The sequence below is a fragment of the Trachinotus anak genome, unplaced genomic scaffold (genome assembly GCF_046630095.1).
Source record: "Trachinotus anak isolate AG129_WGS33_773 ecotype Australia unplaced genomic scaffold, CSIRO_AGI_Tana_v1 ptg000008l, whole genome shotgun sequence".
NCBI lineage: Eukaryota > Metazoa > Chordata > Actinopteri > Carangiformes > Carangidae > Trachinotus > Trachinotus anak.
The window spans coordinates 11,051,098-11,074,201 of record NW_027273859.1 but is presented as its reverse complement, the minus strand read 5'-3'; the positions used below and the strand labels follow the sequence as shown (position 1 = coordinate 11,074,201).

Below are 23,104 nucleotides of genomic sequence, written 5' to 3'. Positions count from 1 at the left end.
CCTTTTTTTTTTTTTTTTTTTTTTAAAGCCCTTTTAGTTGTGTCATATGAAACTTTTGCAGCCTCACACGTCAGTGGGATCCTCCACTGCGCAGAGGCGGCGGCGGCGACAGCGTCTGAAGAAGAAGAAGAAGAAGAAGTAGAAGAAGAAGAAGAAGAAGAAGAAGAAGAAGAAGAGATCAGCCGCAAAACACAAGTGGACAGCTTCAGAGAGATGGTAATGTGAATGCAGTCTGGATACTGTGCTGCAGTCCTCCACAGTTTGATTTCATGTCTGGTCACTTGACAAGTTGTAGGCAGCCATGTCGTCATGTAACCTGATACACTGCATAAATATAAACAAACTAAGAGAAGGCGAAACTTGTGCTATTGAGTGTTTTATAAAAAATGCCGCAAATTGCTCTAAAATGTCGTTCCCGTGTTAAGTGAGTCATGTGTCTTTTGTATTATAGCCTGAAGTTTGAAGGTAATGACATGAAAGGGCCCTGCAGGTTAGCCAAGTTTAAATATAGTACCTACGTAGCACGGGACCTCTTTTTTTTTTTTTTTTTTTCAGTACAGTTCGTCTTCCCATTTGTGATAGAAATGAATAAATACAAATAAAGACCAGTGTGTTTTTTATCTCTTAAATGTAAATTAGGATTCCTCTCGTCATTTGCAGTGTTTTACTGCGAATTGTCACCTAGTTCAAAAGGTGTAGGCGGAGTCAGGTGTACACATGAGCTCTGATTGGCCCAGACTGCATAGGTGAAATGACTTCATAGGCTTAGATATCTTGTGAAATGTAAATGTATAAAGTAGCACACGTTGTTCAACCTCATGAAGTAAATACATCAAAGAACGGCTGATCTAATTAGTCAATCAACAGAAAATTAATTGCTAATTAAACTGATGATTGCTTAATCATTTATGTATCAAGGAAAACTGCCTACTAAATTCTGGTTTCAGCTTCTCAAATGTTAAATGTCTCAAAACGTTTCAACTTTCCTTCCATTTCATTTTTTTTAATGACATTAGGTTTGGAGTTGTTCAGACAAACTTTGTAAAGAGGTCATCTATAACTCTGAGATCTTGTTTCTGGTATTTTAGTTTTTTTCTGATATTTTATAGTTCAAACAATTGGTCAATTTATTGACAAAATATCACATATCATTAAATGATAAATAGTTGCTATATATAGATAGATGCTAACATGCCTGCATGCTTACACCAAAGCTATATCTCAGAAGCACTTAAGTACCAGATACTTCCCACCTTTGGCAAACACAATTTTTATTTACTGTTCAACAGCTGTGCTGCTTGACAGATAAATGACATGTACAGGTCATTCATTTGAACTGAAACAGTATGATGCTCTTCTAAACCAGCCTGCCTCTATAGACAGGCCTGCTTTGGCAGCTAGTCTACAGTATATTGCTTGGCAAAAGAACAGTACTATTAAAATCTAACAGATTCCAAAACTAGAACATTTCCTCAATAAAACTTTGTTCAGAACAATTGCTTTATGCCTGACTGAGTGCTGATGTTCTGCAGGCTGCACTTGGATCTTTTTTGATGTTATGCACCTGCATTTCTGGCCTTTTCCATGTGGAAGCAACATCAGACACCCTGAGCTCTCTGGATTCTTCCTTCTGTCAGTAAGTAGATCATGATGCTTCAGAGAGCTGTGACTATAGTGTTATGCCAATGGCAGGTAAACCATACACAAAATTAACATGGCAAAGATAGAAGAACCTGATCTGAAGCTTCTTTTGCTCACAAAGTATTGCACTTAAGCACTTTTATGCCCATGGCAGTATCAGAACCTTATTTAATAAGTTGGCCATCGGGGCTGTTCACCCTCAGTACAGAATGTAATACGGCACTGTGTAGAATGAGTTTCAGTTTTTATCTCTCTTTAATGAAGTGGTGGACTAGAAGTGATCTATCCAGAGCTGGACGTCGACGAATGCCTCATAATTCCAAAGAGCCGGAAACTCAGAGAGAAAGTCAGCACAGTTTGGAAAGCCCCACAGATTTACTTCTCTGGAGCGCACAAGGTAAGGTGTGTGTGTGTGTGTGTAATTTTATGTTCTGTGTTGTTTTGGGGGTTTCAGAGCATTTAAATAATACTACATTGCAGGTTATTAAATGAAAGAACAATACCCCCTTTTTCTTTTTAAATAGTGGACTGTCACAGAACACAAAACATTGATGTTCATCAGTACATCAGCACATTTTTCAATATTAAAGCTACATACTGCAGTGTTTAGCAAGTTTTTAAAAGAAAATCCTCCTCTCTATATCTTTATCTGTATCACCATAAAATTCCTCCACCCTTATTAAACAGAAGTGTATTCATTAAATCTCACAGAAAGGGGTCTGAAATATGATAAAAGTTGCTGGGGGATGTTTTTGACATTATGCTGTCAGAGAAGTTTTGTCTTTATGCAATCAGTATGACTTGGCAAGCATGCACATGCTTATTTTTAACACTAGAGTGCAGTAATGGATAAAACAGACACCCTCTCAACCTCAGCAGAGTAGGCCATGGATTACAGTCACAAGACACAAAGTGTTCACAATATTTGACAAAATAATAAACAATACAAATAAAAAAAAATCAATATTTTAAATGTCAGTCTACTCTTCAGTTTTAAGACTCTATGTCACCTTGTAGTATCTGCACCACTGGTACGGATTACTATTTCACTGTAATAATGTGTACCACCAGAGAGGGGTGCTAGCACCTCATACTCATGAGACATGCGATGGAAAATTGTGTTGAACCCCACTTATGTTGTATCTGCATTTGTAGTTTATACTATTTTGAATGTCAGATAACATGGATTGTAAAGTTAGGAATGCTGTCATTGACATACCGTAATTCAGTAACTGATAATAGCTCAGGTTTGATGGGTAAAAACTCTAAGCATACTAGTGACGTTATAGACAATAAATCCCCAGCCTCAGTGAGGTGTCAGATGCAGTTATTAGAATGAACTGCAGCGGACAGCAAACAAAGCTGTGCATGCTTTAGACAATCAGTGTATGAAACAGTATTCTTAAATGACCAATCAAGTTTAAGAATAAAATAACTTTTGCTCAAGTTTAAAAACCCAGTAACCCTCAGACAACGCAGAATAACATACATCGATAACTAATTATAATTCATCTATCAAAATGACTGGAGGCAGGAATCCAAAATAATGTACTGTTTAAAGTTTCTAATGTAGTGTTGAAATTTTAGATACATTTGATGTAAAAGACTGCAAAAAAATGTCAGTGTCAGAACGTTATTTAGCTGATGATAACATAGGAACCCGAAATGAATTAAATGCTTTTAAGAGAGCGTGGCATTCACAGCACAGCCACTAAATACCTTTTATACCACATGAGCTGTAAAGAGACACAAGTTTGGAAAATGGGTCGACAGAACATGAAGTAGGGCTTGAATATCCTGTGGTATGTTCATCTAGTGCCAGGCATAGAATCATCACAGAGATTCATTCACATGATCTGTGTAGTATTCATTTATTTATATGTGTATGTTTCAGTGAGCCATCTTCTGTGTAGTTTTGTTGTTGAGCGACAGAGATACACTTCCCTCAGCCCTCAGAGCCCCTGCTGAAGTTGACAATGGAATTACACCAAATCTTATATCTGTAAATTGAAAACTAAAATTGAAAGCCACCTCGATTTAGGAGCTAGTGTATGAATTCCACAGCTAAGCAGTCTAGCTTGAACATGATCTATTGCCCTTCTCTTGCTCAAACTCCTTTTGATCTATGGTCGTATTATCTATAATGCTGTCTTACATGATTCTCTTTTATTGCTAGAATCAGTGCTAGACAGCAAAACAGATTACATGTTAGATTAAATCAATACAAACTTTATTTACAGGGCTTTGAAATGTAATTCTCCATTTCTCCTGACACTTAAGCAAACACGCACTATTGAAGGCTCAGATTGTTGCCTGTGGTTCTGTGGTTGGTCTGCTGGTCCACCACGCTTTCTGTCACTGTGCCATCCTGCCAGTGCTGCTGCTATTCTTTGCCACTCAGCCCTTGTACCCAGTAGCAGGAATACAGAATAGTGGACGTTCAAGCTCAAATCCACCCACTGTAACACCCACTTCATTACTGGGACGGGATGCATGCCTGCTGAGTAATTGTAATGGAGCGCAATGGGCAGTAGTCCCATAAAAACGCCTCTAAATAGGTACTCATGACCAAAAACAAAAGCAAAGGGCCACAGAAACTGCAGATTTCTGTGTCCAAACTTCAGAGCAACGATTCACCACTTGAACTTATGTGTGAGTAAAACCTGGCACGTGTGTTAATGAACCATTTTTAGAAGCCCAGATTACAGTCAAATATCTCAAAAGCATCTACAGTACATTCAATACAAGTACAATACAAGCGATAAGTATTGGTTGACAGGACTAAAATATAACAACATGACTCAGTCCGAAAGTTAGTGCGACATGGTTATAAAGATTAGAAACTGAACAGCCCTGACGATATTATTTCATGAGAGCATGTTTAGAAATCATTGTAATGAGATGGAAATACAGATTGCTAAAGGTCACTGACATGACCTTTCTTTTGCTTAATTTTATGAATATATCAACCTCTGAACTCTAAAAGAAGCAACGGTAGATAATGAAACTGTGTTCTGCTTCATTTCCTGTTGAAGAGGTTTTGACATACCATAATTGTACCATATAGGCTAAGAAAAGTTTTGACCTTAAGGATAAAGCTAGTATTTTGAGGGGAATTTATAACGTAGGTGTGATTTCAATTTTGTTCCACTACATGTGATATTGTCTGCAACAACATTTGAATTGGTTGTACCAATGCAGAGCCACAAATAGTCACCAGCTTTTCTTGACTGTATAGTCTGAGCTGCAAAATCCAAAATTACATAGCACAGTCACCTTATAATAAGTCGAAATTAAGGACATTACTTGTGTCAAAAAAAAAAAAAAACTTTGCTTCTTGCTCCAGTCTCACACCTCTGGTTGCTTTTTTTAGTAGTGACTAGAAGCATCAGTTAACTTCAGCTTCAGAAAACCTTCACTTCAAAAAGTGTCAAAACAATCATAATGACAGACAGAAGACACTCTAATTTCATTTAATCAGAATTCTCATATAAGACATAGATGCTGTAGGAATGACTCCTGACACATAAAGGTAGTAATGATGTCAATTATTATTTGACCTTAGGGATAGAGACTTATATTAGCAAAGGAGCTGTCATCCCTGTAAATGACATGCTCAGCAGGTCTAACACGAGAGCCATGGCTGTGCTCTCATAACATCTGCACTGGTTTTCCAAACCAACTCTTATGTTTGATTTACTGTGACACTTTGCTGTATAAAGTGTCTCTGAAGAATGATCTCAACAAAGACATATTCTCAGAAGCAGGGAACCAAACCTGTAATTGGAACCAACTTCTTCTAGACTCAGAAGATGAATATGTTTAGTCAGAATCCAACTTTGTAAATCACATTTGTGTGCTGTTATAGAGCCTGTCTCAGAGTTAAGGAGGTCAGCTCACAGTTCAATGGTATTAACAAGTTTGCATAGAACATTGTAAAATTTATCTTTTGGTCACATTCTGCTACCTGTATGAATGGACTGCATTTATGTAGTGCTTTTTTAGTCTAGCTCTCTGAATTCTTTTATTTTGCAAACAGTGCGATTACATGAATTTTAGTATGACTTACAAGACCAAAAGCATATACTGTGACTTTGCTATACAGCTGTTTTGAAATATATGTGTGTGTGTGTGTGTGTGTGTGTGTGTGTGTGTGTGTGTGTGTGTGTGTGTGTGTGTGTATTAACATACTCTACACATTATTTTAATATGGATGCTTCCCACATCTTTCTTCGGTGTTCTTGGCGTAAACAACACAGGCCACAGGAGCTATCTTTACCTCATAGTTGCTCCAAAAGTGGAGACAGTTTTGGAGTTGTTTTCTTTTTTTATTTTTTCAGTAAGGACCATAGCCACAGGGCACATTCTTAGACATGGGGGATTTCAAAGCCTTGTTTTTGGGTAGACATTTCTTGCATCTGGTGGATGGAATGAGGGTTTAAACCATTACTGCGATTAGAGCTGCCTCACTATGATCTCTTGAGCTTGCTTACTGCTGCTAATAGCTGTTTCCTCTCTATTTCCCTCTATCTTTTTCTTTTTCGCTTTCTCTCTCTCTGTGAATGATTTTTATGCTTTGCTAAAACATGTGGGGGCGTTGAGAGAGGATTTAAATGCAACGATCCCCCTCCTCTTTTTTTGGTGAATCTCAGCGTTCTTTTCTGCAAGCCTCTGATGACGACAGGGCAGCTTTAAGCCTGGCAGTGCCCACGGCAGGCTGCCGTCTCAGCGCTGCCCACTCTCCTCTGTGTTGGCATGCTGGAGAAAGCGAGGGTGGGGTTCCTCTCTAGCAGACCCTGTCATTCCTAGGAAAGCCTACATGTCCACCCATGCAGGATTCCTGATAGGTCTTCATGTAGGGGATGTGAGAACGCAAAGATGGGGATTTTATTTTCAGTAGGCGATGGTCTTTATTCAGTGAAGAGTCAAGGATGTATATTTTGATAAACAGACAAGGCACTTGCTTGAGCCTTTACATGACAGTGAGGGTCAACAAGTGAAACATGTACTATAATATCCATCTAATTGCATATTCACTGTCATCAGGTGGGTGGTGGATTAAATCAGTGTGTTTGGCTGAGATTCAGAGAGTTTATTTCCTTAGCTAATGTTCCCCTTTGTCATTATAACACCATGTTAAGCTGACCCGTGTCCCCCTCCATTCAGTCATTGCCCATTACTGCACAGCATATATGATTCATGCAGGCTTCTGAAGAGGAAAGAATTACAACCTTCCTCTACTAGTACGATTGATTGTGCATATTTAGTGGAATGAAGAGAGGCAATAAACCTCTCAAGCCACAATCTCACACAGAAGAATAATTTGCACCTCGGGAAGCATTTGTGTGGCATGCAGACGATTACAGGTGCAAGCAGAGCTATTCATACAAACTGTAGCACTGCAAGGTTTCAGTTTTGCCCTCAGTTGGCAGGAGCGAGGGCAAAAGGATATGTGCAAATGTCTTTCATGCATGTGAAAAGTGAAACTGCACCTGACACATTTATATCTCATTGGCTGTATTTTTTTTGTCCTATTTCTCTCACCTCTTTTCCTGTCTTCTTCCCTCCACTCACCCATGCACTCATCTGTATACTGACTGTCTATTTTATTTTTTGAAGCTACCTTTTTGTACCCCATTGTTGCAGTAGCATGGCATTCCTTCACCTTACATTTGGTCTAAGTGCGTAGGCTGCAATACTTTTACTCTGTGTGTAAAATATGATTTCAATTACCATGAAAATGTATTGTATTATCAATGGGAGGATAAGAACAGATTAAGGAAGCTTTTGGATGCTCTTACAGATGACAATGGTCAGGTTTCTAAGCAAGCAGCAGTATTGAAGAAAATTATTTTCACCGTTTGACAAAAGCTGTGAGAAAAGGAGTTGGTTCAACATGTAAAGCCGACTCGGACCCTGATACGTTAAGGTTATTTGTTCAACTTTTTTGACATCACAAATTAATCAAGTGATAAAAATACAGGCATCCATTGTTGGAAAAAATGTGCAAAAGTTAAAATTTAGATCCAAATTTACAAAGAAGCTTCAGCACAGAGGCAGTAGCAAACACTTGGAAAGGCAGCGGGTCTTTAATAAAAATACCACCTGAACCTGTACCTCCTGATTATTATTCAGTATTCACACAGAAATTCTATCTTGTCAGTTCATATACATTGACGGCAAGATCTGTTCAAACAGAGATTCATAATTTGCATGGGAAGTGCATCCGCTGCGGTGGATACTTAAACAAACATGCAAGATTAAATTTCTATTTATATGAGCCACAGAAACCTAACATTTGCCAGGGAATCATTGTAAGATCTGGAGACGACTCAGTTGCACTTTGGCACAGTAAGAAACTTGTACGATTTCTTAATGTGATACGTCCAGCAGGGAGATGTCTGCAGCCTCATTACACACTGAAACATCACCTTGACAAAAAAAAAAAAAAAAAAAAAAAAAAGCTGCTCCGTGCAGTTCTCATTTTGTCTTGATCTCAAAATATCTCTGGGGCCACCCGTTTATAGATGTTAATATGCTTTTTTTTAATGAGCTCCTTCCTTTTGTCAGGGAGTTCATGACAGAAATTGAACTGTAAACTTTAATTTAGATCCCTAGTTGTAGAATTATTTATCTAAGATTCATAATGTGTGAATATAGCCACTCTTCATAACTTTACCAACAGGATTACTGTGGTACTTCTACTTGAAACTGAGATAATTGACTTTTTCTTCTTTGACAGCTTCTTTTCTCTGAGAACTAAGTAATCACAAAGTTAAAAGTGATCATGTGAAGTTTACTTAAGACCCAGATGCTTGGCTTAGTGGCATGTTGCCCAAAATGTTTTGTGCTTCTCATTTATGGTCCGGCACAGGGTTTAGTTACAGTTGTGTCCCAATCCTCTGATTCACCTTCTTTAAGAACAGCTTCAGGGCTGCTCATAATGCTTAACTCTCCATAATGCCATCCCCTTCATCTCCCCAGTGGTCTTATTGTCTTAACTCTGGATGGAGAGACAGTGTTAAGAAAAAACAGGTTAATACACATTTGGCACAGTGAAAGTAAAGTATCTTTTCAAAGATACTCTCTATTCAATTTTTTTTTTTTTTTTTTTTTTGGGAATGATGATTCCTGTTTCTCTCAACTTGTTTAGTTACCTTGTCAGTCTGTTATACTGTCTATTTATTTATTTATTTATTTTATTAATTTTGCCTTTGACATTAAAAGGCAGCTAATGGTAACAGCGATTAGGTCCATTGATGTGTTGATTGATCTGAGAACAGGGGATGATAAAACTGCCTTCCTTGTCATTTTTCTGATCCTGTAGTTTGGAAGCCGAGAAAATGTTATGCAAATGATTTGTTAATCCCTTTACATTATTTGTTCCATTTCTCCCTTTCGTTTTCACACTCAGTTTCTAGCACAGCGAGCTGACAGGCGGACACCCTCAGATTGCTAATTCTTAAGATAGAAGAAAAAAAAAAAGTCAGCCACCTATCACATTTAGAATATACTTCCTTCAATTAATTAATTTGACTTGAATGATTTACCTGAAAATGCACAAATAGACCCTGACAGCCCTTCAAGTACTTCACTTTGGAAACCTTCAACTTTAACCTCCTTCTCTTCTTTTATGTGCATTTTCTTAAATGCTTTCACCAGCAGATTAAGAGTCTTTCGAGAAAAACATTGACCTGCACAATTAAGGATATAATATCAGCATAAGCAGGATAAGACAGCTGAGTCTAAGCTGAGAGAGCAGTGGCACATGAAACTGTGACCAGTGTTTTTTTTCCATAGTTTTGTTGTCCCAAAGGTTGGTGTTAAAAATAATAAGAAAGAGGTGGGATGGTCTTAGATTCAAGAAGCTTAAAATGCAAAATCTCAAATAAGCCCAATTTTCCCTAGCCAATCGCGTTGCATTTTGGTGGGTTTGTGTTGATCGTCTCAACTGACTCACATACCGCCCCTCCCCAAATAAAAACACTAGAGATTTACGTGGCTTTTCAAAAAATGTATCTAGACATTTATCCAGCTTAATCTTCTTAACATATTAAAGTGATTTGCTTTACCCTGAAGTGGCTGAAGCTGCAAGCTCACCGCCCCTCATGGCACTAAGACCTGAGAGGCATTGTGGACATCTTCTGCTCTTGAAAAAGAGAGAGGTGGGCAGAAGTCAACCTGCTTCTCAGCTGTGGAGCTGTGGCTGTCCCCGCTATGCGTCCATTTTATTTTTTTTTGTTCTGTTATTAGTCCAACTGTTGCACTCAGTCAGTGTTCTTAGGCACATGGCTGTGCCAGCACTGCCCACACTTTGGTGTGGAGGTTTGGAGCTCTCAGCTTTTGAGCTGAACTGAAAGAGCTCTCTCACAGAGTAGGTGTTGGCAGGATGCTTTGTTTCTTTCTGTGAATGTCATGAGAGGTATGGATAATGAGAAAACTGAAGCACAGTGATGGCATGATTTATCAGGATGCCAACTTTATGCCTGACTGCAGATTTGGGCATTTTCAGATAGATGATGTGCTTAACCTTTTCTTCAGACGCAACACAAATCTGAGAATCAGTAGTGACGGTTACAATGTGTTTTTCCTTAAAACACCACTTCACAGGCCGCGCAGCTAAAAGGTCTTGGTCAAACTCAAGTACTGCCACTTTCCTTATCTGGCATAATGCTCTATGGATGTGCCTCAGGGCATTCATTTTGCCAGATTGCATCAGCAGAACTGTAAGTTTACACTTGGAGACATTCATTGTAGCTGAAGCCTGAGTCCATTTATTGTCTCCATGGTATTTAGCTTGATGTCTGTCAAAGTTAAATCAGACATGATGGGGATCAAAGTAAATTTGGCCGTGCTACAAGCCTAATTTATTTAGTTTGAAGAGTTGTCTAATATCAAGGAATTTCTCAAAATGATATTAAAGTTTTCTGTTGTTTTATTTTATGGATAAATGTTTTTTGTGATAAATGGAGAAGGGGTTTGGTTAAGGACTAGTATATTACTTTCCTAAGTAAGACAGCAATCATTCTGACAAGCCAAACCAAAGGCAATGTACCACTTTTGTGATGAGGACATTAGGAGTAGGTTTGACCACAGAACTCTTAAACTTCAACAGTATACTGACGCTATAGAGCTAAAGATTTTAATAGTACGGCTATGAATTCACAAATTTAATACATTGTGTATGGTTCTTGTAGGGCTGCAACTAACAATTACTTTCATTCATCTCATTCATTTTTTTGTCTGCAAAATATCAGACAACAGTTAAAAATGTTTCCTAATGTGCAGGATACTGTCTTTATTCCCTTGTTTTGTGTGACCAACAACCCAAAACCCAAAAATATTCAGATTACTATCACATAAGACAAAAAAAGCAACAAATCCTCACAACTGAGAAGCTAGAACCAGAGAATGTTTGGCATTTTTACCTGAAAACAAATAATTAGTTATCAAAATAACTCATTCATTTTATGTCGATCAAATAATCAATTAGTCGTTGCAGCTGTGGTTTCTTACTCTGACTGCAATTATATGCACTGATTTGATTCATCTACTACTTTTCATCTCTGTTTTTAAATTACCTGCATTAAAAGAATGTAATGCTCTTGTCATCTGACTAAATAATGATAGCAGTTTACTATGAAACAAGTGAAATTGATTAAAATACATGATATACAATTAAATTTTTTTCACAGAAGACATTGTGCAGTGTTTGTTATTACCGTTATGTACCTGAGCTTAGAAAAAGATATCATTGACTCTGCATAGCTAAGTTTGCATAACATACAAATGTGGTTTGCAGGAAATATATTTTCTGCTAACTAGACAATATAATTTTAATTTAGGCTTGTGACAGACATAATTGTAAGACCATATGCAGTTAACAACTTGCTAACAAGAAAGTGACAGCTAACAATGATTTTACTCTTTTTTGCTCTTGCGGAGAACATATCCCTGTCCTATGTGTGCTGTACCACTGTGATGTGTTTTTATTGTGGCCACTTGTTAGGTAGGATACCCGATGAGATGAAATTTTGTGTTTTACTCTCTTCTCTTCTCTTATTCAAACTGGCAGGCACTTGACCTCTTGTACTTGGAGGTAATGTCTGACAGGTGTTAAAATCATACGCTAAGGCTGTCCATACACAGTGCTGTTGAACGTAACACAGCTCCACACAGACGAGCACTTCAAACAAACTATGAGTGGTTGCTTCTTTTCATATCACAGAGAATAGGAGAAATTGATTGGAACTGGGAGGCTTAGGACTGGATTTTCCTCAACCATGATATTTTTTCTTTAACAACTGCAGCTTAAATTTAGATTTTTTTCTGGCTTTGTTTTTTATTTCTTTGTCCAAATCCTATCGAGTGGTGCTTCAGGTTTTTCCTTGAGTAAAAAGTTGATATTGTTGTGGGGAGGGAGAAAGGACTTTTTTTTCATGTGTGCAGGAATGTAGATTTCTTCCCCCCGTGAAATCCTAATTGTGCCTTGGAGGGCTGGTAGGGTATCTCTGCTCGGCTCAGCTCAACAGGATTTGTGTCTGTGTATGTTAGAGTATGTCTCTTAGCTTGAATGCGGATATAACCCTTTCATTGCACAAGCTGCTGATTTTTCATATTTGCCGATAGGCTGATCCTGTGCATCCGCAGCTTTTTGTGGAAGACATTGAAAGTTTTTTTGAGAGAAGCTTCCACATTAAATTTTTACACTTAAATATTTGATATTTTTTTATGACTTAGTGCAGATAACAAGAGGACCTCCTTCTGTGGATCAACCATATTTGAAAATTAAGCTCCTAAGAGCAGGCCTTGTCAATAGCGTATGGTCAGATTGAGAATATATCTCAGGTCAAAACTACATCTGTCCTTTGTGCTACTTGAATTATTGCTGTGCATTTATCTATGCAAATCCGGGATAAGATCCTATCTGCCTGCAGCGACATATCCCCCTGGATTTGGTCTATGTGAGGTAGGCAGGTTATGGTTGACACTCAAAAAGGAATTGCACCAACATATACGCAAAGATTATTGCTATAGTCATTAATTGTTGCTTGAAAGGGGATTAGGATTACCCGTCCTATAGAACACTCTAACACCTGTCCTTCCTCATATCTAACAATGTTACTTCAGTTTTCCTTATTTCAGTATCAGTTCAAGTTGGCAAAATAAAAAAGGCTGATTTATTCAAATGAATCATCAATGCTGGAAATGATTCAATACGTGCCACATTCAGATGGGTGATATATTATTCCCTTGGGGAGAGGCAAAGATGGAGCTGCGGAGCTGTTTTATTTGTGCTGTCTTTATCAGTGTGTCAGGCAGAGAGGCTGAGCTTGTTGTCTATGAATGGACAAGCCCTTGAACCATAAACCTGTACCTCCTCTGATAACAGTTGCGGCATTGTGATATAAGTGCCATTCTCTGTGATGTCCTCTCTGACAGCGCTAAAAATATCAACATACACAAAATGATCTGTCAGACGAATTATTTTATTTCAACCAGTTCTCCAAAACTAAGGATTTTCAGTGCTGTGTGTGCAGTATGTGTTTTTGAAGGCACATTGTGGATTTTGTCATGGATTCAAAGCAAAGCGCAATATTGTGGTTGCATTTCACCAGGCTTTGCTATTCATACTGTTAGTGTTTTGCCTTTAGGTGAACATTTTTACTGTACTTTTTTGTGCAGTATATCATTTAATGCTATTTCTGCTGCTGGGACCTCAGACTGCTCTGACGTCTGAGATTGCCACATCTTCTAAGGTGATAAGAGTGCTCCCTGAATTACTCAGAGCCCGTGTGATGACATGGCCCTGATTGTCAGACGGGTGGGCTGGTGACACTGGAACACAGACGGTGCTTGTCTGTTTGAAATATTCTGTTTCAAGCTTCCAAGCCCTGGGCAGTCCTCTCTCCCAGTCTCCCAACACCCAGCATCGCCCACTGAAACAAGACTCTTCCATACTGGAAAATCCGGCCCCGTCAACTGGCAGTCTGGACTAGGTTCAGCCCACATGCCAAGCACCCCCCACCACCACTTCCAACCCCTAATAGGCACTAGAGTTTGCCACCCCATGTAGATGCCTTTTGGTCGCCATCCATGGATGGCGTCAATAGCATCTTCCTACACAACAGTGACTGAACGGAGGGCACAAGAAAATGTGGGAATAATTTACACTTTCTCACTGTACTACCATCCGAAACCATAATTAATCATGATAGAAAAAATGTGGAAGCCATCTTGGCTGGTGAAACACACAGTGCCTGTGAACAGCCCTGACACCTTTAACAGCTCTGATGGCCAAATAGGAATGGGTGTCAGAGTGCTTACAACTAAGCTCCCTTCATGGCAGCATGTAACCCATCGTCTTCAGAATTGTGTCTGCTGCATGATGCTTTTCCATCAAGTGAAACTGTTGTAAGACTCTCATATATTTCATTTAAATAAAATGCAATTATAGACAATTACATGAAATGCAATTATAGACAATCTTCAAATGTGGCAGCACATGTCAAAATAGATGTAACAATAGCAAAAAAAAAACGTTTCCATAAAAACAGCATAGCTGCCAAAATAAAATGTGAAGACCCAGATAAAGTTAATCAGTAAAACACGTTAGATATGAGCTTAGGTTTTTACAGCTTTGAAATCTCATGTCATGCACTGTGTAAACTTGCTGTTTTCAGTTGCACATACACTAACTAAAATATCCACTAATCCCAGTAGATCTTTATTATTATACTTTTCATCATCCAAATTCCCCTAAGGGCATTTAGAATCAAAATAGTAGATTTAGATTCCCAAATCCTGGTGAAGTAATTAGAATGTGCTCACCATTAACTTTTATAGGCTGCACTTGCTGGTAAAATAGCAGATCTATGACTCGAAGTGTGTGACATGCTTGACAGACTAATTATGGATATGAGTCCAGTGCTGTAATTTGCCCTGTTTGACTGTGTTGTGCTCTCAGAAGCCAAACTACATGACAAAAATATTTCCCTCTTGCCTCATTTAGCACGGGCTGGATCAGAGGCTCATATCCCAGCGCCTGGCTGCATGTTACTTCAGAGTACCTGTTAGTGGTAGTTACTGTGTTAGTTAGAGCATGTGCATTTGCAGAAATGCTTTCATGGCAGTGAGTAGGTGTATGTGTGTAAAGCCACCACTAGAAAGTGTTGAAAGCCTCAGCTAGCAAGATCGCATCCAGGGTGACTAATAAGCTTAACATGAGCACGGCTGTGTTCGCAAGCATGGCGCGGTGAAAGAAGTCTTCAATGTTGAGAGAAATGCAGAAATGGTTCCCTAGGCTGCCACTAATTCCTTCACCCCCCTCAAGCTTCAATCAGACTGTGAACCATCTCACTGTTAGCTATGGCTTCATAGCAGCTCCGAACTGCACTGCAAAAGTACAAGGCTTTACAAACAGAGTTCAGGGCAGGCTGCATTTAAACATAAAAAAGAGATGCTCATTTGTGGTTTTAGAGGCCCAAATAAAATGTATTGTTCAGGAATTTCTAAGTAGTTCATGTGCAGAATCTATAAATGATATAAGAATATTATAGAAGAAGAAAATAGCATTGTAATACATATTTGTAAGTTCAAACAGAAAAAGTGCTCATCCGATTATATAATTATGTAAACTTGTGTTTCATATTCCGCTGTGAGTCCTCTTGAACCGCTGCCTCCTCATAGCTCACTCACTCTGTTTGGCTACCTAGTGGGGATCTAGTAGCTGTGTTGTCTTTAGGCCTTAAATATGCGTTTGTATCCACATGTGGCTTTCCTTTGACCATGTGGCTCCTCGAAGTGTGGATTTATAAGCCACTTCACACTCCACTCCTGTGTGGGAGGGAGGCTGAGTTAAAAATAGGCAGGTTTGGAGGTAGTGAGCAGCATGCACTGTGTGAGGCACTTAAGAACACACTGAGGAGTATTGGCATTCTGTTTGCCTATCATGTGTCAATATTCAATCTGAATGTTAAATCAGTAACTGTAGTTGTGTAGTTATAGTGAAATTCACCAAATCATCTTGTATAATAGCCTGAGAAGAATCAGTAGCACTCATGTTGCACCAAAGTGGCAAGAAGCACTGAAATTGTGTGTAACGGAGTTGAACAATATATACATATAATGAATTTTCCGCTGGATTACAAAATTGAAGACGTTAGTAACAAAGCAATTACAAAATGTACAGTGTGTGTCCCCTATGTTTCTTTAATATACCATCTTAAAGGGGCATTCCAGTGTTTTAGTGTTGCATTTTGGATGACTTGCAACAGACAGTGAAAGAAATGTCAAAGATATCCTGTATTTAAGTTCACAGTCAGCTCTGTCTCCTAGGATTTACATTTATATACTACTACACTAATTAGTTTTGCCTAATATGTTTTGAGAGAAGTATAACTGCTGTCAGATTATGTTCAGTGTTCAATGTTTTTACCAGTAAAAACCAGTGCTGCCTTTTTGTACCATACACAGGTCTCAATGAGGTGGTTGGAGTGAATGATGGGCATAAAAAGTGCAGGACTGTGACATTGGAGAGTGGGGTTAATATCCTGAGTACCTTGTGTGGTTAGGTTCATGCAGCAAAAGAACTTTTGTTAAGGTTAGGTCAGGAAATGTTTTAGTTAAATGTAAGGAGGTAAACAAGTCACTGTTGATTATAATAGATATAATATTTAAGACCTTGAACTTTCCCTAAACTTAACCAAGTGCCTCATGCGCCTAAACATAATCTTAAAGGATTTAATGACCACTACTATGGCTACAGAGCAATGTTTCGTTTGTAAAGAACATACGCACAAAGAAGCTGGAATTGCATCCTGCCATCAGTTTCACACAGTTGTTGGTGGTAATGGTTCAACAACAAAGGCACTGAAGAAAATCCTTGCTAGCATTGCTACGAAGATGTAAAACATGCACATATATTTTTTTTTAAATCAGGTGCAAATATTTAATGAAGAAGAAATGCATTCAAAATGTTTGGTAAACCTTAAAGATACACACAGTGTTTTGCTGAGAAACACTGAATGTAAACATAAATTAAATTAATATTGTCTATATATTAAAATGGTGGATTACACTTCCCATAATGCAACTCAATAACATCTTTATGGACTGTAAAACTTGCTTGCTTTGTTAAGAATTAATAGTTTTTAGACCCAAACGGAGATTACTCAAGTGACCACTAGAGCAATTTTCTCAGACTTTAGCAAGCTCCATTCAAAGCCACAGAGGATGTTATAACTATAACTGTTTTCAGAGGCTGAGTAGTTCTCCCAGTCAATAGTAAATTGACTTTAGTGTGTAAAATAAGTGGAGTATTGTTTGCCATTGTTTTATTGGTACCTGAGAACTGCAGGCAATGGATGGGTGTGAGTGGTCATGTGTTTGTTTAAAAAAAGCCTGCCTGCTCTCCACCTTTAGCACACCACCACCTGTGAAACACAGTTGTTTTGACTTGTGCCATATAATAAATCTACTTTCTTTCTTTCAATATTTGGATCATGGATCATGTTCTAGGCTTGAATAATCAGAAATTCACCAATTTTCCTCACCCAGTTCCTCTGTAGCAGATTACCAATCTGCCCCCATGATTGCCTATAAAGGGGGTTTTATAATGCTGCTTGTAGCGAGGAAACATGAGGTTTCAAAGCTTCTGCAGATTTGGGGTGGGGGGGCTGTTTTCAATGACAACGAGGACCTCCTCACCTGTAAAGGTTGGTGACCTCTAGGTGAGAGTGCCGTTGCCACCCTTCTATTGCCATCTCATTCTTGGGTCTACGCCCCCCCACTCTCTGGTCGGGATTCAATTACTGCTGCCTGGCTGACCTCTGACCTCCCTTCCACCGGGATGAACCTCATCTCCTGACCCTGACATTGGTGCCACTGTTAACCTTCCCCATCACTCGCTCTCCTGCTTCTCTCGCTGCTATCCTGCCTCTGAAATGAGACCTTATTACTTTGTCCTTCGTGTAGAAGTTCACACATCTTTGCTCTATTCACTTGATACTAGATTATAATTGTTTGATTTAAATTCTTTTTTGATACTACTTTGCCTCAAAAACAGTCAAATTGTAGCTGAGATTCGTTTTCTCCATCATCTGACAAATTTATTTCTACTGCCACGTTTTGGAGCTTCTATTTTTCTTTATTTACGGATCGATCTTTCAACCTTGCTCTAAGCTGCAGTCGATGGTTGTTAAGCCATCGCTGTCTCTTAATCACAACACAGATACCTGTTAATTACCAAACGAGTTCAAGTGTTTTTGCTACTTAAACAGGGATTTGGGATCGATGCGTTGCTTTGCTCTGGGTCGAGCGGTGAGCATAGTTGACCATTTAATGAAACGTTGTGGGTTCTGTGCGCAGAGGCTGAAGGAGATGAGGAACGGGGAGGATAAAGCAATGGGTATATTAATAGGCAGCTGCATGGACGACACTGTTAGGTATTGGGTCAGGGATAAAGCATGAACTTGTAAACTCACAGAGGGGCCTCTCCTCCCTCCCTCCCTCCCTCTTGCTAACTCACTCTCGCCCTTCGTGGTGTCATCAGTTAGCAGAGCTGGGCTCGATAGCCCAGGCAGCTCTGCGAGAGCAGCGATTAGACATCTCTCTGATTCTCAGCCCCAGCAGAGTTCACTCAAAGGTAAGCCAGTAGTTTACATCCTCAGAGACACCGGTCTTCCTCTGCCTTTGTTCTTCACCATCTTCTGTTTTGCAAATGCTGTATATACTTGATGCTACTGGCTACTGGAGTGGGAGTTTCATGTCATCTCTAGAAAATAAACCAATATGAAAATGTATTTCAAAAAAATAAACCTGCAGTTCTATAATATATAATCATGAAGAGGTCTAGAGTCCATGTATTCTTAAGTAAAAGAACAACCCCCTCATTCTCCATAGGTGTCACTGAAGAGAGCACCTCCCCCTTTCCTCTCTACCACTGACCAGTACCCGTGACACAGACGCCCAGTCAACTGCAGGGTTTGTCCCAGCCGCCCAGCGTCTGAGGTGTGGTCTCAATGGGCCGTTTTGCTGTGATCACAGCAGGCAGTGGGAGGTTAATCCCAAGAGAATACAGGCTCAATCTCCCCCCGCCTCCAGACTGCACCCAGGAGCCTCACATCCCCTCCTGTATAATGGCCTGAGCTCTGTGGTCTGTGGCCCGACACCTACCCAGGTTTCACTTCTGCTCTGAGCTCTGAGATTATTCTGGCATTTTTAAAGTCCAGTAGCAACCGTTACAGATCATAGCAGAGCAAGCAGCAGACCTCTCACCTCTGACACAATAAATTAAGTAGATAAAAGAGATTAAATACAGGAGTATTTAAACAGTTTGAAGTCTTTACTGATAGCTTTGTTTGTCCTCCAAAACAGACAGATTTGATTAGCTGCAGAGTAAAAGCAAATCTGAATTTTGAATTATCATCAAGGCTCAAATGTTAAGTTTCTCCATAGGTATTAATGCTTTACTAAGGTAGAGCTCCAACATATTCTAGGAAAATATGTGCCTTACAGTATCTAGCTATGAGAATTAGCACTGTTTTGATATACATTTAGTTTGTTCGAGCACTGATAAATTATTTCAGATGGCAGAATATGCATCTGTTTTTCCCTGGAGTCTTTCGCACATATCTGTGTGTAATTAATGTGGAATTGACAGATGGAGGAAAAAAATGTACTTGTAAGAGAGAAGGGTACATGCCACAATGTGTGAAGTGCAAGCACGGAGGGAGCTTCTTGTATTATTTGCTGCCCGTGCCAGCTGGACCAGCCAGATTCTTACAGGTAGAAATTCAAGCACTAAATTAAGCAGAAATTCATTGAAATTCAGTTCCCACTATAAATAGGCCATGATTTTGTTGTTGCAGTTGGAAATGAATGTGAAATGTACTTAATGTTGTTCTAAATTTGGCTTAACAAAAAAAAAAAACACTAAGCCTGTCCTATACAGCGCATCTCTATCCATGGTAACTCTCATGAAATATCCAATAAAGTGCTATTTCTTTCAATGATAATTGTGACTGGAGGTCATTTTTAATTTAAATGCTTAAATTGCATTTATCTGTGTGTGTGTATGTGTGTGTGTGTGTTTGGGGGGGGTAGGCTGTGTTTGTGTGTGTGTGCGTGTGTGCGAGTGTGCATGCTGTTGTTTGAAGCCATGTTATTTCTGAATGCATCAGGGTCTGACTTAAATATTAGTGTAACTACATTATCACAGTGTCTTTGCCTGGTAGCAAACATGTACAAATGAGGATTACAACTCTTGAGAAGGCAACAGGTCATGGTTGGTAAGCTGCCCGAGGGGGTCACTGATATAGAGTCACTTTTGACAGGCTGTGGAGGAGGCTCCATTGTTGCTGGTGTGTCTGGATGTTACCTGCAGGCACTATCACTGAGACTACAGTATTATCCTATTATTAGGCTTAGTTGTTTACGCTTATTACTGCTTGTCAGGTAGGCAGTGAATCCTTCTGAAAATGAGCATCTGCAGAAAAATACATGACTACTTCTTTATCTCATTCAAGTACATCGGCTTAATTTTCAGAGGCCTTTAAGAATGTCTTGATAGCACACAACAAACAGAAATTTAAGGTTTATGTTTACATGGGAGCATTTGGTTCTATGAAATCTTTCACTGCACCACAGACAGCGTTGTTTGGCAGTTGGTGTAAGAATTTAAGAAACGCTACATCTGTTTTATTTGCATTAAAGCTGATAACATTATGGTCTCGCTTCGGTTGAAAGTACATATACAGTCAGAGGACATTGTGGATCGAAACTGCCTCGATTAATGTCTCTGTTTGTAGAGGAAGTGAACAAAATTAAAAAAAAGCCCATCATATGGTCTGGCAGATTTTGGGCACAGGACCAGGGATGACAAATGTGCTCTCGCAATAATTCAATCTGCTCTCATAATTCTCTAACTTTTAGGGACAGACAGAATGAACATTTTCCGGCAATTAAGCCGCCAAGTCAACGTCCAATAACTGTGATCAAGTGTTAGTTAAGATGCTTTTTCTCTCACTTTATCTATTGACAGATTGAGGGGTATAAAGATACTGGGTAAGTGGCAGAAAGTTACTGTGAATATGTTAACGAGAGGGTTTGGTACCAGATCCAAAATGTTGTCATTTTTATTAATGTCACAGTAATTATATGAAGTTTAAGGAATAACAGAGAAGAGACAGAGATGTACTCTTTCTATAAAAATGCGTGTACTGCAGTTTATAATTAGCACAGTACATATTATCATGTGTGTTGTTGCCTTTTTAGGACAGTTGTATTTCATGTGTTTTATAACAATATTGTCTTCTGTTAATTTATTTCTAACATTTTAACATTTTAGCCTTGACAGCTGAAGTAAGACTGTGTTATAATCATGTGTCAAGCCAATAAAAGGCAAACCAAGCCTTCTGGTATCAACTGGCTTTGTGAGATTTCTGTACTCAGTTGAGAATACAGACAGCTACTTAAAAAACAAACCACACATTTTATGAATAGAATGAAATTCCCACTTTACAGCATTTTTAAGTACTATAAGTTAAAGCTAAGAAAGTAAAGTGAGGCATCTGTTTTGAAATATTTAAACTAAGTATTGTGAGACAGAGATGGCTGTCAAGCCTTGGGCAACAAGATGTACAAACAGCACATGGCTGCATTTAGAAAGCGAAAGGGATCAGGTACCGCTGTTCCAGGAACTGCCTCTGGGCCAATCACAATGTGTGTGGTACTGTAGTAAAGCACTTTCTCTGTATTAAAAGTAATGGTATATGAATCTCCTTCTGTTTGCAGAAAAAGATGTACACTCTGGTGATGGTTGATCCTGATGCTCCAAGCCGTACCAATCCAACTTCTGCTTACTGGAGGCACTGGCTGGTCGTGGACATTCAGGTACAATACGTCTGCAATAACCTCTTCTCTCACTTAAAAACAGCTTTGTGTGTTTTGGTAAGAGTAACACGGACAGCGTTTCTTATTGGATTAGGAGCTCATATGCTGCAAATTTATGAAGTAGTGTCTGGATTTTTTTTTTCTTGAAAATTGTGCATTTTCATAATCTCGGGGTCTCACTTGGCATGTCTTGTGTTTACATCTGCACTGGGGCCGATTGCAAGGCTGAAAAATTATGAATGGTTTTAAGCCTAACTTGGTGAAGAAAGGATGCCAAGTTCAAAAAATGTTAATTTTTCATATCATGTATCTTGTGCAATAAATGCCTGTGACAAAAATGTGGGAGTAAGTCTTTCTAAATGGCTGTGAAAGTTTGCAAGGCCCTGTCAGCAGCAATTTCCCTCTGCTGCAGAGAGCCTGGGACGTGTCAATGCAGGCGTGTGAGACTGAGATTGAGGAGAGCAGGATGCGAGGCGCACACTCTTTCTCCCATAGAGCTCCAGTCCCTCAGCTCCCCCTCCAGTGGAGAGATCTTGGCAGAGTGTCCTACCTTCATCTGTTCCCCCAGGCAGAGCAGCTCCCCCAATGATCCACACTTCTCCATATTTTACACCCCCGAAATGGGCACAGCTCCGATCCCCTTATTTCTCTTCATATTTCTCTCCTTTTTATCCATTCGTTTGTGTGTTTTCACATTCTTGCATTCTAACGCCAAATGCGTGTTGAGTTGTTGATTGCCTCAAATATTTGGAGGTTTGCAGACATTTTATAATCCCGCGGGAACCGGGAGATCAACCCAGTAGATTAAGACTAGTGGTCTGAAAAACAAGCACACAAAGACGCTTCACTGATGTATCACTGCTCCCGTTTCATTTTATAAGGTGTTGTTGTAGACTAAGTAAATGCCACGTTGATTCAAAGATCCAAATGTGATGTATCTGGGATATATATTTAGTAAACCTATAATAGGCATAAATTCTGAATTTTGTGATTCAGCTCATCTTTGCTGCACTTGAGATAATTTATGCAATCACATTCCTGCTTGCCTTTAAGAATCTATGAATATTATATCACTCACATACATAACTGATATACAAAAAAAAAAAAAAACAAGTAATTTTCACTTTATAAAATTACATTAGGCATCACCTTTGCTTCTTATTTTTAAGCCAATAAAGTCTGTCTGGCCGCGTGACCAGCTGTGAATAAACAAATGTCTTTCAAGTGCTCAGACAGACCACATTCTCTCTAGCAATTCAATTGCCTGTCACTTGTGTGGGTGTTGACCTGCGTTGCCCATGTAGGGATTGGCCAGTGTGACGGGATGTTTTTCTGATTGTGACTGGTGGTTGGTCAGAAGGGTTAATGAGCCTTTTGAGTGATGCCAGCCCATAGTGGGAGGTGTTTAATTGACCAGGGTGGACAGGTGACATCACACAACCTCAGTTTTGTTTTTTCAAGTGTCGATGTGAATCTATTGGATTTTGTTTCGGTGCAGTTGTGATTTTGACAGCAGTGTAGGTCAAATTATGAATGAATGAACTCACATATAATTCAGCAAAAAAAGAAT

At 39.1% G+C, this 23,104-nt stretch overlaps 1 protein-coding gene across 1 annotated transcript in view; it reads left to right on the top strand.

Moving 5' to 3' along the window:
• Positions 1-48: 48 nt before the first annotated feature.
• LOC139623923 (phosphatidylethanolamine-binding protein 4) overlaps positions 49-23,104 on the top strand; it is a 49,720-nt gene continuing 26,664 nt past the window's right edge. Inside the window, exons 1-4 of the mRNA XM_071482578.1 lie at positions 49-216; positions 1,533-1,636; positions 1,906-2,038; positions 21,436-21,534. Coding sequence (XP_071338679.1) covers positions 214-216; positions 1,533-1,636; positions 1,906-2,038; positions 21,436-21,534 — 339 coding nt within the window. The 5' untranslated portion in view covers positions 49-213. The remainder of the gene's footprint in view (positions 217-1,532; positions 1,637-1,905; positions 2,039-21,435; positions 21,535-23,104) is intronic.